Source organism: Arachis stenosperma, chromosome 5 (assembly GCF_014773155.1).
Source record: "Arachis stenosperma cultivar V10309 chromosome 5, arast.V10309.gnm1.PFL2, whole genome shotgun sequence".
NCBI classification, from domain to species: domain Eukaryota; kingdom Viridiplantae; phylum Streptophyta; class Magnoliopsida; order Fabales; family Fabaceae; genus Arachis; species Arachis stenosperma.
The window spans coordinates 138,820,421-138,838,928 of NC_080381.1; the positions used below are offsets into that span (position 1 = coordinate 138,820,421).

Below are 18,508 nucleotides of genomic sequence, written 5' to 3' on the forward strand. Positions count from 1 at the left end.
TACTCATAATTTAGGGTTTGATGAAAACTCATAAAATTTCACAGGCGGGATCCGTCTACACAAATAAATAGACGAAAATGAAAATATAAGTACTTATTCTAAGGAACTCGTTAAATCCATGCAAATATAAAATTACAGATATATCATAATTGATATACACATAAATCTATTTTTTAAATTTAGTAACGTTAATTCCTACCTCCACTTTGAATTCTTGTTCTTTCTTTCATACTCATTCTCATCCTCAATTTCATATCTCTCTCTAACTCATTTTTTTTACTTCTCAAATAAATCACTATATCACAGAATCTTATAAAAAAAATTATATTATATTATTATATTAAAAGATATTTTATATATATATTTTTAAAATATTATTTTTTATAAAATATGTTATAAAATATGTTGGATTATATTAACTTGATTATTTTATAATTATTATATTATATAATTTTTGTTTTTATTCAAATATTTTTAAAAAATATTCATATGTTTTTTGTGGGGATAATTAAATGGAGACTACTTAACAAAGATGGAAAGAGGATAAAAAATTATTGATTTTTAACAAAGAGAGTGAGGGGCAAAAAAGCAGTCGGTCATATCTTCATAAGTATCCATTAACATTTCTAACTAATAATGAACGTGGGATAAAAAAATATTGTTTATAGTGATAATTTAAATATATATATATATATATATATATATATCTGTTTTAATAAAAAATTTTATATATTTTTATATATTATTCCGTATAGATACAAAAATATATGCTAGTTAGATTTTTATATTCAAGTAAACATTTGTTATTTCTAGAATTAAAAAGATAAAATAAAATTACAGCTTTTTGTTATCTTCTTTTATCAATGAATGTAAGAGGGACAAGCCAGCTTGTTACAATATTTTTACAGCTCAGAGATCACTCTCCTCTCTCCCAATTCCAATCGCATGCATTTTCTTTTTCCTTTTTCCTTTTTTTCCCTCTTTTTATCAAACATTTATTTTTTCATTTTCATATTTATATTTCTCACTCTCACACTCACTCTCACGCCGATCGTTTTCTCGTGTTTTCTCGCCGATTTTCCTTCCCGCCAAACACACACTCTTCTTCTTCGTCTTCTTCCTCTCCGACTCGCATATCAGCTCCTTCATTCTCCGATCGTCAACATCGGTAACGTTATTTCCCGATCACTCTGTACTGACTTTTTCACCTACACACTTTCACGGATCACATTTTCCTAATCCTCTTTCTCGATTATTTTTTGTTCGCACAAAGTAAAATCTAAGGTTTCATTGTTTCTATCGTATACGATGAAAGCGTAGCTCGAATGTGTAATATATTTTTTTTCAATTTAATTTAATTTAATTTTTATTATCTTTTCGTTGCTGAACGATCGTGTTGTTTCTTCGGTTTTTTCTTTAGTTGTGTGTTGACACCTATCTCATTTCCCTTATTCGAACGCGTTCTATGAATATATAATTATATGCAGAGAGAGAGAGAGAGAGAGAGAGTATCGGAAATTTGCTTGATAATCCTGTGTGTGTTATGAATAGGTAGATAGATGGCAGTTTCTGCAAAAGAAAAAGCAAAAGCAAAAGCGAAGGGCTATGATGGGAGTATGGAAGTGGTGAAAACGGAAGATAGAATAGATACAATAATCAGACAAGCGATTGGCAGGGAACCTTTTTTCACTTTTCCAAGGGCCACTGACACCCCTGTTCAGTGGATTCAGTTACTTCATGCCTTGGATCAGCAGGGTGTTAGCAATTCTTTTCCAGGTTCAGAAACTTAGATTTCTTTCTTTCTTTCTTCAATGTTCATGTCAAATTTTATGTGCATTTGGATTGATAAGTGTGTGTTTAACCGTGTGACAAGCCGGCCTTTAAAGAGAATGAAAAGGGAACTATAGATTCTGGCACTGGAGAGTAACCGAGAGAAAAACCAAAGAAAGTAAGAAAGGAATGTTGAGGGAGTTTCGGAGAGATAGAAGTGAATATTCATGTGTCATTTAATTAAATTTCTAAAGTTCTGTAGATATATACCAGAAATCTTGATAGCATGACAAACTTAGAATCAGTTGTTATATAAGTAAATGTCAGCTGTCAATTCTCGAGCATAACAGAATCTGAGCGCCCTTGTGCCCACTATGCGTCTCTAACAAGAAGAAATAATGCTGCTGCACAAACCTTTGTACTACTGTGCTTTTGTGCTGGCCTGGCCTAGCCTATTTTCAAGACTAACAAAGTTATATGCAAAATGTATCATGGGCAACTTTCGAACATTTAACAGAGAGATTTATTTCATTATAGGGCCTTCTATTCTATAATAACTTTTTCATTCATTTGGCAGAACTTCCAGGGTGGCCATTGCTCTATCCTGTAAAGGTTCAGTTGCAGAAGTGTGACAAATGTTCTCGAGAGTTTTGCTCCACCATTAATTATAGAAGACATATACGTGCACACCATCGATTGAAAAAGCTTGATAAGGTTTTATGTAGATTTGATAGATATAATTAAGTATATATCATAGTTTTGCAATTACTTAATGCTCTAGATAACAGTCTGCTTGTTCCTTTTCCTAGTACACCTCGATTTTTTGCTGATGCTGTTTGCATATACAGGATTCTACAAAAAATAGGGACCTTTTAGGAGCATATTGGGATAAGGTAACTTTCATCATCTTACAAAGAAGGCAACTTGTTCTAATTTGTTGTCTTATTCAGAATCATTTTTGTAGCTCTCTATAGAAGAGGCAAAGGAAGTTGTATCGTTTGAGAATGTGATGCTGGAGGTAAAATCTGTTTTCTTCTTGCATGAATGATTTATATATTCTTCAAGTTACTTAACTGTTAATCACTTTCCTTAAGTGCTGGTAAGTGTTGATATATGAGATAAAAAAAATAGGTTGTGATTGTAAGAGATGAAATGTGGGGGAAAAGAATTAAAGTGAACTTTGGTTCTCCAATCCAATTCACACACTCATCTTAACTAAGGCAAGTGCTCAGTTGCTTGTTATAGATTAAGGCTTTGGAAGTCTTGAAATTCTAGTGTATGCTTCTTTTTCTTGTCTTGCCTTCTTTTTTGTATATTTAGTACTTCCAAGGGCATACTACTTTTGCACCTTTCATTTATGGAATAGTTTTATGAGCTATATTCTGTTAGACTTCTTTCTATTTGCATTTGGCTATGGAAATTCCATGTGTTTGTAGAGATTTGTATTTGTTGCTTCTCAGATGTGAATCTTAGTTTTCCAGCATCTGCTTAATCCTTTAGCTTTGTATAAAATGGAATACTATGCTATGCTATGGAAAGATATGAATACTTAAGAAACTAAATATTTGATCCAGACCACATCTCTTTCGTCCTCCCCCTCCCCTTTTTTTTTCCTTCCTCCATAAATTAGTCTAAATGTCTTCTTCTAATTCTTAATAGGAAGTTCCAGCATCTTCAATTTTAGAAGCTCTGACAACCCTTCTACAAAAGCCAGGATTTTCTTCATTACCACAGTATTATCTGAGGGCTGGTGCTGCCCTTTTGGTAAGCAACACAATGGTTTGATCCATTATTATTTAAGCAGATTCTAAAACACAGTTAAATACACATATATGGTTCATTCATGCAGTATATATCTAAATTGTTTGCAGGATATTGTTCACTCTCAGTCTTCCTGCTTTCCCTTATCTTCCCAGGAGTTGTTCACTATCCTTGATGATGCTAGTGAAAAAACATGTTTATGTGGGACTGCAGTGTCAATGCAAAGATATATTTTTGATGGAGAGGCTGGAAAAATTGGTCTTGAACCAAGAAATTTAGTTGCTTGCACATGTTTCTTGCTAGAACAGAAGTTGGTGAGTGTTATCTTTTTCTAAAACATGTCCCTTTTAAATATATTTATATTTTTATATTTGGTTTCAAAAGCTCTGCTTCTTCTTAGAATGTTAAGGTAGACCAGCTGACCAGGGCACTTGGATATTCATAAAATGAAATATTGTTAAATTTTGCGTACATGTTTTCTTGTGTGTAGATTTTACAATTTTCTTCTTTGAGTCGGTCATCATAGTTTTATAACTTTTCTTTAATTTAGGTGAAGGCATGGCTTGCTGACAAGGATGCTGAAGCCTTGAGGTGCCACAGGCAGCTGGTGGAGGAGGAAGAAGCTGCTCAAAAAAGGTAGCAGGTTGCATTTGAGCAATAAATAGCGATTTTAAGCGTGGAAAAAAACCAAAGGTCTCTTGATCTATTGTCTTTTATGGGGATGTTATCATAATTGAATGAAATTCAGGAATGGAGCTTTAACAAAATCCTTTTATTAATTTTTAAAATAAGAGATCTTATAAAATGATAGATCAATACAGATAACAACCCAACACAAATAACCCACACCTACAATGAGTGCTAGGCCCTTGCATTATGAGAGAATTATATCTTGATTGGTCAACTCGAATAATGGGTTCAATGAAAAGTAAGGACATCATTGAACAGCACAAAACTCTAATGCATAGATCTAGTAAATTTATCCGTTCCACCTGTGCAATGGAACTTCGTAATGCAACTTTTCAATTAGTTTTACCTGCTACTAGTTTTATGAGTACTTCCAGGATGTGCTTAAATTGACTCAGGATCATATGATGCCTATGCAATGAGGTTAGCAAAAGTTGCTATAGATGGAGCAGAAATCATACTCTTGAAAACTGTTGATTGATGTGTCTATAATATGACTCTTTAGTCTTTATTTGACAATATGCTCTATATTTGTAGACAAGCTGAGATATTGGAGAGGAGACGCCAGAAGAAGCTTAGACAAAAAGACCAGAAGGCAAGGGAACAAAGGCATGAGGCAGAAATTGAAGAGCACATTGGGAGCGCAGAAGATGATTTATCAGCAGCAGAAGCATCTTTGGCTACTATTGATTCTGAAGCACATAATCTGGAAACATTCATAGATAGCGCTCCTTCATATGATCCTTTTCAATGCCGTGACACAAATGTAGGACTAGATGGCGTTCAATCGAGTTACAATCTTGGCAGTGATCAGTATATTGAGAGACGGTCGGCACGTCGACCCAATCGTAGGCTCACAGCAGTTTCCAGACAGAAGGGTCTGCAAAAATCACAATGGGCTGTAGCGAATGATTCTCATACAAGCCAGAACTCAACACTTTCAAAGATTGAAGTCATTCAAAAATATGGAACCCATCGTGATCATAGGGTAGCTACAGTAGCTAATGGTAGTAGAGTTTGGAGTCCAAAGTCAAAACCAGGAATTGATAGGATGGTTCCAGAAGCTAGAGTAGAGAAAGAACCAGATCTAGATAAGGATCATGAAGTTTTGATAGGATCTATATCAATTACTCTAGGGAATTGCAGCCAATCAGAGCGTAATGCAGTGGCATCTCGAGCAGACTGCAATGTTGACAATCTGGCCAACCAGAATAGTTCTCAGAATAAGCCATTGAATCCTGATTTTGTCCAGAATGGCAACAATATGGCCACTAAGCTTTGGAGACCAGTTAGCCGGCACGAAACTAAAAATCCACTTCCAGTTCAAAGTGGTGAGACAGAAGTGAATACAATTCATGAAAATGGAGATTGTCAGAACCAGTCAGATCCAAGTTGTTTAAGGTCGTGCAGTACAGATGGTAGTGATGTCGGTTTCGAGATTAATGTTTCCAATATAGAGGGGATAATGGATCCAGGAAGCTTACAGTTATTATCCAGCCATGCCGCAAAAATTTTTCTCGAACAAAGTAACTTATGCTACTTCACACATTTGTCATGGTTTATAATTTTTATTATCCGGCTGTCTTTTTCTTATTTACTATAATGATAAAAACAATTCTCATGCAGGATGGAAAGAAGCTATGTCATCAAATCATCTGCTTTTGATTGTTTCCGACTATGAACCTCCTGGATGCCAGGAAATACAGGATTCTAGAATGGCAGTATGTCAATCTTCTGAGGTTACAGTGAAGCGGTTAGCTGCAGCCTCGAAGGTTGCTAAATCCAATCACAGAATGAAGCCTGAAAAGGGAACCAAGATAAAATATATTCCCAAACAAAAGACAGCTGCCTAATAGGAAGAAGGAAAGAAGAAATTGAATTAATTTGGTTATACAGATATGCACAGTTTGACATATTGCCAATTAATTTGTTGTTTGGCAGAAGTTCCAGTTTTACCCGATGGTCTTCTGTCACAATATGGAAGGTAGGTAAGGTTTTGCCAGAGTCTTGTTCTGCCCCTTTCGTTCAAATGATGTCATAGGGGATTTAGGTAGTCAGGTTCTTTTTCTTGGTGGTATTATTGCTAAGATTTTTGAATAAATTTGTTTACTTATTTTGAATGTTTTCTGTACTAAAGCAGATTTTTTCCCCCTTATTTTGAAATAACTAACTAAATTTTGTGCCTTATCACTTTAGCGTGTAAAGGTAAAAAAAAATTGATCTTTTTGTGTATACATTATCTTGGGGTAACTATGGAGTGTAGAAGAAAACATATAGACTTATAGCTGCACGAATATTGGAAAAAATTGTACAAGATTTAAATGCTCATGGAAAAAATTTACTTAGCTACTTTTAACTTGAAAGTATTTAAATTGTTTGGCACAAACTTGTAAGTAATTAAAGACAATGATGCATCAACATCAACTAGTGAGCTGACTCATATTCGTGTTCGTGTTTCCTATTATATGTAGGCATTTTATTGGAGCTATATAGAGCTATCAATGGCTTTATGTACGAATTTGCGTTTTTGTAAGTTATAGCCGTGAATTTCATGTGAAAATTTGTTAGAATGAGCTGTTGGTTATTTAAATGGAATTCTATAATTTATATGCAAAGTTATAATTTAGTTCAAGAAATCGACGCAAAAATTACATATCAATTCGCTACTCAAACTTTCTTATACGTAATACGTTCGCAATTGCTGTTGGCCAAAGTCTGTAATAAAACTTATTATATCACTAACCTGATATTTTCTCACAATTTCAAATCGTTCATCATTTTATCTACGTGGTTGCTGTTCTAAAATTAATTTCTCGTGTAAGCCATTTCCGTATGTATGAAGAAATAGCTGGTCGACTAAGCGCGACATAGCAAAGCTTTTTATCATTTGGGAAAGTAATAGAGAGAAACATACAGGTAAGAACTTAGGCTGCGTTTGTTTAGAGGGACGAGATATTGAGACAGAAACATAAAATCATGTTTGGTAAATGAGACATGAATAGAGACATTGTATCCATAGATATTGAATTAGTGTATTTCGTATCTATACAGACAAAAAAAACACAGAGACACTAACAAAAAACACAATTTATTTTTTATTTTTTTCTTCATTATTTTTGTTAATTTTTTATAATTATACTTTTTATCATTATATTTTTCTTCTCATTTTTTAAATAAAAAAAATTAGAATAAATTAGATTTTCATAATTTATTCTACTTTATTATAAAATAGAATACAAAAATACTAAATTCTATATCTTTGTTCTTTATGTCTTGTTCTTAGTATCTTATCTTATCCTGTTTTCAGAAACAAATGCAGCTTTAGGGACCGAAAGATTCTCATCATAATACGTATTACTATATTCATGTACACCAAGAGAAATTTAAGACAGAAATGGCTACAGTTCGTTTCATATCTATTCTACACTCAAGTCAACTCACAATATTGCAGAGTACAAATCAAATGGCCAATTGCCTAAAAATTGATTTTATCTAAACAAAACTTAACTTTGATATCCAGACACAACACCAAAAAATGTAAATTACAACTCAACCATAATCACAATGACCAAAGTGTTTAAGAGAACTGGCAAATGGTGTCTAAGGGTATAATACAGCATTTCTATAACTCAAATAAAATAAAGGAAAAGAAAACAAATAATGACAATGAAATCACTTTTAGCTGACCAATATTATTAAGACCCAGAATAAGTACAAGAAAACAGGGTCGGCACAGATCCCATCTTCAAAGTGATCCAGGTGAAACAAGAAACTACATTTGGGCCATAAGTCACTCATGGTACTTGCCATCCAAGATGCAGAGAACAGCAAAACCTAAGCTGCTAGCTTTCCAGATCTCTTCAACTTTAACCCATACCTGTGAAGATGCGTGTGGAAACATTGCTATTCATAGAAATTGGAACTAGTCTTCTGTCTTGGCCCAAAGATAAAATTTGCATCCTTTCGGGCCAATCTGAATTTAATCTTCGAGCAAAATCTTCCACTTCCCTACGAAAAGAAACAAAGTAAATTACGAAAAATGAAATATAAAACAAAAGAAAAAAAGAATCGCTCAGCAATTAGCTGAAAGACTAACTGGAGCAAAAATAAAAGCCAATTGAAATTAAACAAGAATCCTCTATGTTAAATCCAATCATTTTAACCGGATTAAATGACTGAACAGGGGGAACTATTTTATATCCAGTGGACTTTGATTGCTCCTTCTTTTTTTTTTTGGGGGAGGGGGGGGGGGGGGGGGGGGGGGAAGGAGGAGGGGAGGGGAGGATGTCCTTGCCCGATAGAAGAAGAAAATTATGAATAGCCTGAGAACACACTTTGAACTCACACTTACTCAAAGGGAAAACGATGAACTCATTCTCTTACAAAAAATAAATAAATAACTACCACAAACACATCCCTAACCTGTCAAGTTCCTCCTTCATTGCAGGATCTAATTCATCATCAAGATCACCATCAATAAATTCGAGCTTTGGAGAAAAACTCATGGGAGGTAAATCTTGCGTCTGTGAGTGTTTGCTTGGAGAGGCCTTTAAGGCATTGTCAACATTGCGATTATGACATGCAAAGGGAACAGAATCCAACTCCTAAGACATATAAAAGGGAAATTTAATGTGAAGCATACTCTTTGCAGAACTCCCCCGGGGGGATGCCAAGACAACAAATGTATTCATCTAAGCCAGGAGAATAAGAGATCACAGCATGCACATCATTCAACTGGTGATTTCAGAAAGATAAGAGAGTGGCAAAGACTGAGAGTCTAACCCTTTTGTTTTCATTGACATTTTCCAAAGAAAGATCTTTTGCATGGCCTTTCCTTCTCCTATTCTTCTTTTTATTCTTATTTGCACTCATTTCCTTTATATCTGCCAAATCATATATATTCTTAAGAGAAGTGATTTAAAGGAAAGACAAGACAGCATGCATTCAAGTTATTATATTCACCCACAAGGGAAACAGAAGGAAGGTAAAAAAGGAAAGGTAAGGAAGCCATCTAGCAACATAAGGTAATAACAAATGAAAATTAGAAAAGGGGTGAGGGTGGAAGACATAACACACCCCCATCTGCACCATTAATAAATGAAAGAAGGTCATCAACTGAGCGCTCATCTTTAGGCTCCTCCCCAATGTCAACATTCTGAAACACATGGAGCTTTTTAGTTTGGTTGCAACATTGGCTGACACAAACTTTAAAGCATCATTTTCTTAATAATGATAATGTAAACAAATTTAAAGCAACATTATTAACATTCAATATGCAAACCACAAGAATATTTAAAAGGAAAGGTGTTAGCAATTAGCAAATACCTTTAGTTTCTTCTTTTCTTTCAACTCTTTCCTTTTTCTAGCATATAATCTGTTTAGAAGTCGAATACGTGGATCATCAGTTACATTTCTAAGAGGCTCGAGTTTCTCCTCCTGTCAAAAATCAAATATAAATAAGAAATTTATTGCAGACATGAGTGTCACTCTTGGCTATCATCACACACCTCAGTCAGGTCATCAGGCAAATGAAATGTTTCACGAATCTCCTCTGGTGTTTTTCCTTCTATAATCCGAGCAAGTGCTCGGCTGGTCAGGTCAACCAAAGGCTTCAATTGGAGGCTATCAGCAGCAGATGTCAATTCACATAACTTCTTTGTGTCCATCCTAATAAACTTTTCATCAAAGGTTTTCCGCTCCTGCATTAGAAGCAATCCCATGCAAACATTAATTGACATATAAACTGTGCCTCATTTCTAGTATCTTTATCATATACACATGCATGCATGCATACATATATGCATACATACATACATAGGGAATCACATACATAAAGCTGGAATTACTGCTGACCTTATTAGAGTGGCCTGGCACTTGGTGGAAACGACAGTAGTCAAGTATTAAACCCAAGATTGAAGGATTGACACGTTGTGGAAGAGATATGGCATAAGTTTTGGAAGATCCCATGCCTGTCTTAAGTATTTCCTGGAAAATCATGGGGCAAAACATGGCTACATCTTGCTCTACTTGTTGAATAGAACCATCCACAGTTTTAAGCCATATATAAGATTTCATCTAAGAACGCCAAATGAAAATTGAAATCAGCAAATGAACTGCTCAGGAAAGAGTATAGCCTTTACAATATCATAACGAGTAGACCCCATTTTGGCTCCTAAAAAGATAGAACGAAACTACATATTTACCTCAGGTTTCAAGACTGCCATAGCAGCTTCAGACATTTGAGAAATGGCACAGCTCGTATGTACTAGGGTTTCGGCAACACAAATTATCCCAATTCAGTATCAGGGTAACTACAACAGAAAGAAAACTTCACACTTGTTCAAAAACTTGGGTTTGGAAAATAAGTAGAGACTCTTGAAGTATTCTCCACGAATTGCAACAGTTCTAGACTCTGATTCTAACGAGTGTAGTGGCATTGTTATGAGAAAAGCTTCCACAAGTCCTCTCCTAACACACAAAACCATGTGAACTTCAGCCCAAACATAACCAAAAATAATTTACCATATAATGAGAAATATCTTGCAAGCATAGCTACATCGGATCGTAAAGTATTTATTATCACATAATCACATTCATAAATCAACAATTGAAGTAGTAAATGCAATCTCAGTATGTAACGAAATGAAGCCTTATCTCAAAATCAGATTCTATCTCATATTGAACTTGGTTCTATAATAAACATAGATATCAGTGCTTCATTTCCATGGCTCTGAATTGAAGTAATTAAAGTAATCCATTTGAAACGAGAAATTCTCTGGAATTACAGTGAGAAAGCAAAATCGGAGGTACAAACATGAAGTACCTTGAATGAAAGGAGAAAATGAAGGGAAGCATGCACTGCACAAAGAGAGGGGAGAAGATCGAAGAACACTGAAGCTGAAGCTAAGTAGGTATGTTAGGGTAGGGTTTGTTTTTTGTTTCAGCTGGATCTTCGAATTTAGATGCGGTTGAATCCATGGAGTTCAGTCACGTGACTTTATCCAACGACGGTGACCTCGCACGTGCATAGGTAGTTACGTTTGGGCCTGATGGGCTCTCCTTACCAAATTACTTGGGTTTTTTTATTCACCTGTCTTTTTTTTTTCATGAATGTAAATATGATTTTGGTGTTTCTTTTCTGTCTACATGATTCTTTTTGTGTAAATAATTAAATATAAGAGTAATGTAAACATGATTCATCATTTTGCATCTCAAATAATTAAGAAAATAAAAAGAAAAAAGAGTAATACCTTGAATTACTGTCCAAAATATTTTTTAATTATGTTATGGGTATACTAAAAATCGACCACCAAATCAATTATTCATATAAAATATACATTAAAAATAAATTAAATAATATATGTACCTATATATAAAAATATATAGTAGTTAATTTTTTGTATACTCATAATATTTTTAAAAATATTTAATCAAATATTTTAGTCTTTGATAAATTTTAATTATTAGAACAATCTTTAACTTTTATTTTAGAAAAAGTATAGGTAGACAATGAAAATACTAGGATTTGGATCCTCTAAAGTTTGAATTTCACTTTAGAGAACAAAATGTGATCTCTCACCATTGATTTCATAGGTGGGACTAAGAATAAATATGAAAGAGAAACTATTCAAGGGTAGAAAATCACACTTTACTCTCTAAAGTAAACTTTAGAGGATCTAAATCCAAATACTAAACAATGTGAACAATAGATATATCAGATGTTTAATTCACTAGGCGTGCAGATGGTTATCCTGATATTAAGATTTAAGAAAGTAATTTAGGGGTGTAGTGTGTTTTTATTTTATTGAGCTAATTTTAGAACATATTGTTCACAAAAATCATTGTATAGCTAGCAAAGTCCTTTATTTTATTGGACAATTTTGAGCTAACAAATTTAGCTAAATTAGTTTTCATCCTATTCTTTCATACAGGTGTTTTTTCTTAAATTCTAATAAAAGGACCGGATGCAAAAATTTAATTTATTATTAATTAAAATTTGTTAAAAAGTAAATTGTTTGTTTTTAGTGTATGATACTACCCTAAATAAGCACTTGCTTGCGTGTGTGTATGACCAATTATTTGTGATGCTTGTTGTAATATGTTCAAATGAGTAGAGACAACAAAAACATAGTTCATAAGTCCACATCTGAAATTTTGTTTAGTAACACTCTATACACACTCATTGGAGAAAAAAAAGTTAATATTTTAGGACCCCATTAATAATCTTATTAAGTATTAATCTCAAATATTGACCATAAAGTGTATGGTTTAATTTAGCCGGCTAAAGAATATAATTAAAATGATAGACTAAGAGCAATGATTTAAGGATGGTATCCAAAGACGGCATGTGACAAAGTGATATATAACATGCATCACTCCCAACACACACTATCAAAAGTATCAACCACAGTCACAGAGTGAGTGAAAGAGTTACTCATCAAATTAAATATAATGTGTTCTTCTGGATTCTCAGCTTCTTCAACTGCTGAAGAAGTTACTCATGGAATCGATGGGGTTGGCCTCACTGCTATTGTCACAGGTTTATGTATATATATATACTTAATTTATTATTTAACTTCTCTTATTACTAATGTAAAATTGTGACTTCCATTCTTTTCTTCTTTAATTTCTTCCTGAATATATTAAAGTTTTCATATTTTCACTTTTGGGTCAAAAGATTTTGTCTCCCTAAGCTAGGATAGCTTATTACCCTGCCCCTATTGTCTAATTTTGACTTTTCTTAAAAATCATGTGATATTATATCTAAAACTTTTTTATTTGCTATACCTAAGGGCTAAGGCTACCTTAAAATATCAGTAATGATTAAAAGTCTTAATTAATACATTTTCTTAAATTTTTAATAGTAAAAATTTAAATATATATTTTATTTTTAAAAAATATCAAAAAACAAAAATTCAAAATCTTTTTATTTAAAAGTTAAAAATTAATTAAAAAATGAATTAGAATTTCTAATTATTTTTCAAGATAAAGATATTGAATATAAATAATAGTTATTACACTTTATGGGATATTAGTTTGTAGTTTTATGGGTCAATATTTAAAATGAATTTTGAAAAAACGATGTATAAGTCAATTTGTCCGCAAAATATTAACAAAAAGACTAAATTAATCCACATTATCATTTTTTAAGAATTAAATTAAAATCTTAAATTAAATTAAATTAATTCATATGTAATTTTTTAAAACTAATTTGACTATTAATCAATAATTTTACAAATTGAAAAATATTATGATGTGTAATATTGATATCATCCAAGTTGACTAGAGTAATTTGTATTTTAATTGTTAACAGTTAACACTAGTAAACTCTCTTAATCTCCTATCCAAATTTTGTTACAATTTTTTTTAGTAAATACTTACATCCAGTTTTTATATAAAAGGTTTAATTATTCTGTTGGTCTCTATTAGGTCTTTATATTTTTTTTTCTTTTAATTGAGTCCTTGCACTAAAATTTTTTTTTAATTCGATCTCTACACTTTTTTTTTCTTTTATTTAGATCCTTGTACTAATTCTTTTTTTTAGTTGGATCCCTATAAAATTAAGCCAATTACTATAATTGAAAAAAAAAATTGGTACAGGGACCCAATTAAAAAAAAAAAGTATAAGGACCTAATTAAAGATTTCACGAAACTATAGGGACCAATAAAGTAATTAAACCTATCTAAAATTGATAATCGATGTGAAGTTGATAATTAAAATTTTTTAAATAAATATTTAGTTAAATATATTAAATGATCGGACTCTTTGCTAGTAATTTTAGATTAAAACAACTGTAGGTAGGTGAGTTTTCATAATTTTTTTTTTTTTTTGGGTTCAAATGATAATTGTAAAAACAGGAACAACAAGAGGCATTGGCGTAGAAACTGCAAGAGTTCTTGCTCTGCGTGGTGTGCACGTGATAATGGCGGTGAGAAACATGAACGCTGCAAAAGATGTCAAAGAAGCAATTCTTAAGGAGATTCCAACAGCCAAGGTCGATGCCATGGAATTAGACCTTAGTTCAATGGAATCTGTCCGCAAATTTGTGTCAGATTTCAATTCCTCTGGTCTCCCACTCAACATCCTAATGTATGAACACTAACATCATAACATTGGATTCACATATATAATTCTTTCATATGAGTAGTCATGTTTGTCTTTTTTTGCTTCATTTGTTTGTTGTAATTCTTAGAAACAATGCAGCAATTCTGGCAACTCCTTTTACTCTGTCCAAAGACAACATTGAACTACAATTTGCCACAAATCATATAGGTGCGTGTAAAATATATTCATCATAATTAAAAGTCTCAATTCAACTCTTAAAATAGTTTGATATGATTTTATTTAAGTCAAGTGATTCTAATAATTTTTATTAGAAGAGAGGACGATTTTATGATTTCATATTTTAAGTTTTTAGTTTTACGTAAAATCTCAATTATAACTGGATTGAATGTTTTTTATATTTGGTAAATTAGGATTATGAATGCTCTTACATTTCTTTTTCTTTTTAATTATGCAGGTCATTTTCTTTTGACAAATCTTTTGTTAGATACCATGAAGAAAACAGCTTATGAAAGTAAGAAAGAAGGAAGAATAATTAATATCTCCTCGGACGGTCACCGATACACATATCCCGAAGGAATTCAATTTGATACAAACAATGATAAATCAAGGTAATTAATAATAAGATTTGGCCTAAATATATTTACAAAGTTAAATTATAGTGGAGTTTGTCACATTACTTAATTAATGGATATAGCTAATTATAGATTAAGGTAGAATTAAGATAATATTCGAGTTGGTCTTTTGATTTACAGGTGAGTTTCAATTAGTGTTTAAAATTTTAATAGTCTCTATTTAATTTTCAAACTTAAAGAATGTGACTCATGATGTTAGTTTTTATAATAATTTTTTACTCACAAACATTAACAAAACGCTAAGGTGGACAACTAGATATCGCGTTTGATTCTGTAAAATGATGTCATTTTTGTTTTGGTACTCAAATAGCTCCAAGAAAATCATAAGTGATCTTTATTAAAAAAATTTCTCCTAAAACAAGTGATTTGGTGTTGTTTTTGGGTTATTTGAACACCAAAACCAAAACGATATAGTTTTATAAGTTTCAGCATGACATTTGGTTGTTCATGTCAGTATTTCATTAAAGTTTTTGTGTCAAAAATTATTCTAATGACTAATGTGAGTTATATTTTTAAATTGAAAAAGTCTAGGAAACCAGCACTTTTATTAAAATTTGGTCAACATTTAGAAAAATGAATAATTTTTTATCATTAGATGAAATTTCATCCTATTAAAAATACTATTAATGACTAATTGATGATTATAAATCACAAAATCTACTGATTTTTTAGCACTTCTCTTTTAAATTTAAAGACTAAATAAAAACAATTAAAATTTTAGAGAATATATGTTTGATTTGTTCTGTATAGTTACAACATGTGGTTTGCATATGGCCAATCAAAGCTTGCCAACATATTACATGCCAATGAGCTTGCAACACGTCTTAAGGTATATATGCTATATTATTAATTAATATACGAAAAATGTTAGAGAATCATCAAGATTTATTATTTTTTGTTATTACTTAGCTATAAATATTTAAAAGTATAAAATAAAATATGTTGTTAGATTATTAAACAAAAAAATTAGACTAAAAAAATTAAATTAATAATTAAATAATAATAAAAAATAATAAATTTTGATAATTTATAATATTTTTTTAATATATTATTTTATAGAAAAAAATATTTTGTATATTTATTTCCCTTTGTACACCATGCATACCTGTACAATGGATCTGTCTCGGTCGGTGTACGGTATTAAAAATATAATTATGTGTATTTTTTTATAAATTTAATTTAAAATAAATAATTTTATGATGTAATATTATAATTTTTATAATAAAAAAATTCTAAATTCGATCTCTGTTGATCTAAATAAATAATTTTATCACAAGACAAATAAAAAAACCTATTCAAATTTGATGCAAAATATAGAAAAAACTCTAATATCTCTATGTTTATTTGATGTATTTAATATCAACTTTTGCATCTTGACCAGGAAGAAGGGATAGATATAACTGCTAATTCTCTTCATCCGGGAGCTATTGTCACCAATATTTTAGATCCTCATCTTGTTGATTCTATACCAGCTGGTAACTACCACATTGCACTATTCATGTGAACTTGTGTTCTGTCATAGAATTATGTAAATTGCATCATTTATGATCCTAAATGAAATATTCTACATAATCCAACACCCTATATTATTGCAAAATTTATGTTACTATGTATTTTATAGTTTTGGTTTGTTTGACTCATGCAGAGCTAATTAATTCTCTTGGGAAATATGAGATTAAAACCCTCCAGCAAGTAAGTTACATTTAATTATTTAAGCCATTAAGGTCTAAATGAAGTTCAGGGGCAACATAGGTAGAAGAAAATAAGAAACAAATAAGAGTTTACAAACAGTTACTTGTATTTTATTCCTTTAATTTTAACAAATATATTATTTATATATTAAAAATAATTATTAAAATTAATTATCATGTATTTATATATAAATAGATGTATTATTTAATTTATTTTTATATACTTTATATTTCAATATGTATTTTATATTAGTAATTGATTTTAATGACTAATCTTGATGTACTCGTAACATGGTTATAATTTTAATTTACAGTCCTACATTAACAAAAATAAATAGACTACTAAGAACTTTTAAATATGCAAGTTTATTTGGCACTCTAAACTTTATTAACAATTGGTGAAAAGATTTTTAACATGGTCAATTAATTCTCTAAGAAAATTAAAGCAAGTTCTTTTTTAAATAAATTTCATCAGGTATTAAACCTTAATTATCTAATTAATCTTGGATTTGGGAGTTATTGTAGGGAGCAGCAACAACATGCTATGTAGCATTGCATCCACAAGTGAGGGGAATTAGTGGCCAATATTTCTCAGATTGTAATGTGTGCAACCCAAGCACCCATGGAACTGACACTTTTATGGCCAAGAAACTCTGGGATTTATCCATGAAATTAACTCATCAATGAGATCATCAGTAGAGTACCTATCTCCAATTTAGTTTCAAGGAGTTTTAGGTGGGATCCTTTATTTTTCAATAAATTTTTTTATTTTCTATAAGTATTTAAAAAGAAAATAATGTGAAAAATAATGTTTACATCTGAAAACAAAACACAAAAATTCGATTCACCTAATTTTTGTGAGTAAAAGAATTAGCGTGATCAATAATTTTTGTGAGTAAAACAATAAAATGGCTGAACTACTATCCATTCATCCTTTATCTTTTGAACTAAGGAATAAGAAATATTCAAAGAACATTAGAATTTATTGTTTTTGGTTATCATTTTTAGTTATTAATTTAATTTAGTAATCCAACAATATATTTTTATTCTATTTTTTTTAAATATTGATAATTAACTACGAATAAAAAATAATAAATTCTGTTGGTCCTTTAACATTTTTTAAAAAAATTGCTAGATATATTTGAAACTTATTCTTATGTCTATTTTTTTTAATTTTTATTTAATATAGTAAAAATCAAATTTTAATAGTAGATTATAAAATATTTCTAATTTTTTGTATTTATGGTATATTTAAATACGGCTATAATACAAAAAAAATTATGTGCTATATATACAAATATAATGGCTCAATAAATATCTTAAAAAAAATCTCCGTAAGATATAATATTTTAACTCCATTTGTTGTTATGAATTATGACATTGCATCCATTTTTAACCAACAAAAAGATTAAATAATAACTAACTTGAGTTGATTAAGTGTTGATTCATTTATTCATTTAAATAAGAGATGGAATTCGAGAAAAAGAGAGAATAGATGACATTTTAACCACCATTATTACAATTAAATTATGAATAAAGAAATTCAAACTGAATTGCTGAAAGTAAACGAAAAATTTAAACTTAGTTGACAAATAATAACATTTATATCCTACTTACTATGATGTCTGTACATAGTTTTGCCCTAATTTATTAAAAAAGAATAAATATTAATATTTAAAATTTATCATAAAAAATAAATTTGACAAATTTGACACCAAATTTATAAACATAAAAAAATTTAGCTATTTATATATAAACACATGAAAATGATAAAAAATCCAACTTGTCACGTTGGAGCTCTCGAAATTATATCATTACTTTTATCATATTTTACATAAAAAAATAGACAATAAATTTTTATATGTTCTCGCAGCAAATTAGTGTTGGTGAATTAATTATTT

At 30.8% G+C, this 18,508-nt stretch overlaps 3 protein-coding genes across 5 annotated transcripts; 2 read left to right on the plus strand and 1 right to left on the minus strand.

The window, feature by feature from the left end:
* The first annotated feature begins 1,049 nt into the window (after positions 1-1,049).
* On the plus strand, positions 1,050-6,393 carry LOC130982297 (uncharacterized). Of its 2 annotated transcripts, none has more exons than XM_057906252.1 (10): positions 1,050-1,168; positions 1,552-1,776; positions 2,348-2,484; positions 2,619-2,663; positions 2,735-2,788; positions 3,430-3,534; positions 3,642-3,845; positions 4,082-4,167; positions 4,756-5,744; positions 5,845-6,393. In XM_057906252.1, the coding sequence occupies exons 2-10, from the start codon at positions 1,560-1,562 to the stop codon at positions 6,069-6,071; spliced, it is 2,064 nt and encodes a 687-aa protein (XP_057762235.1). In that variant the 5' UTR covers positions 1,050-1,168; positions 1,552-1,559; the 3' UTR covers positions 6,072-6,393. The 2 variants fall into 2 exon arrangements, with proteins under 2 accessions (XP_057762235.1, XP_057762236.1); XM_057906253.1 differs by having other exon boundaries at positions 1,556-1,776.
* Positions 6,394-7,574: 1,181 nt separating this feature from the next.
* On the minus strand, positions 7,575-11,214 carry LOC130982434 (SKP1-like protein 21). Of its 2 annotated transcripts, XM_057906443.1 has the most exons (9): positions 11,042-11,214; positions 10,422-10,686; positions 10,072-10,293; positions 9,726-9,917; positions 9,544-9,654; positions 9,295-9,373; positions 9,001-9,101; positions 8,641-8,822; positions 7,576-8,226 (listed from the first exon to the last, which is right to left on the minus strand). In XM_057906443.1, exons 2-9 carry the CDS (start codon positions 10,455-10,457, stop codon positions 8,085-8,087), a joined length of 1,065 nt encoding a protein of 354 aa, XP_057762426.1. In that variant the 5' UTR covers positions 10,458-10,686; positions 11,042-11,214; the 3' UTR covers positions 7,576-8,084. The 2 variants fall into 2 exon arrangements, with proteins under 2 accessions (XP_057762427.1, XP_057762426.1); XM_057906444.1 differs by lacking the exons at positions 9,001-9,101; positions 9,295-9,373 and having other exon boundaries at positions 7,575-8,226.
* Positions 11,215-12,559: 1,345 nt separating this feature from the next.
* On the plus strand, positions 12,560-17,560 carry LOC130982437 (short-chain dehydrogenase TIC 32, chloroplastic-like). Its single transcript, XM_057906446.1, has 8 exons — positions 12,560-12,757; positions 14,077-14,308; positions 14,412-14,491; positions 14,739-14,892; positions 15,667-15,745; positions 16,298-16,391; positions 16,562-16,608; positions 17,133-17,560. The coding sequence occupies exons 1-8, from the start codon at positions 12,670-12,672 to the stop codon at positions 17,292-17,294; spliced, it is 936 nt and encodes a 311-aa protein (XP_057762429.1). The 5' UTR covers positions 12,560-12,669; the 3' UTR covers positions 17,295-17,560.
* Positions 17,561-18,508: the final 948 nt, after the last annotated feature.

Coding starts and splice junctions, on each gene's coding strand:
- LOC130982297 (XM_057906252.1), top strand. CDS start 1,560: ATGGCAGTTTCTGCAAAAGAAAAAGCAAAAGCAAAAGCGAAGGGCTAT. Junction 1,777..2,347: donor TGTTAGCAATTCTTTTCCAG/GTTCAGAAACTT, acceptor TTCATTTGGCAG/AACTTCCAGGGTGGCCATTG. Junction 3,535..3,641: donor GGGCTGGTGCTGCCCTTTTG/GTAAGCAACACA, acceptor AATTGTTTGCAG/GATATTGTTCACTCTCAGTC.
- LOC130982434 (XM_057906443.1), bottom strand. CDS start 10,457: ATGTCTGAAGCTGCTATGGCAGTCTTGAAACCTGAG. Junction 9,655..9,725: donor TGCCTGATGACCTGACTGAG/GTGTGTGATGAT, acceptor GATTTTTGACAG/GAGGAGAAACTCGAGCCTCT. Junction 8,227..8,640: donor ATGAAGGAGGAACTTGACAG/GTTAGGGATGTG, acceptor TTCTTTTCGTAG/GGAAGTGGAAGATTTTGCTC.
- LOC130982437 (XM_057906446.1), top strand. CDS start 12,670: ATGTGTTCTTCTGGATTCTCAGCTTCTTCAACTGCTGAAGAAGTTACT. Junction 14,893..15,666: donor ACAAACAATGATAAATCAAG/GTAATTAATAAT, acceptor TGTTCTGTATAG/TTACAACATGTGGTTTGCAT. Junction 15,746..16,297: donor AGCTTGCAACACGTCTTAAG/GTATATATGCTA, acceptor CATCTTGACCAG/GAAGAAGGGATAGATATAAC.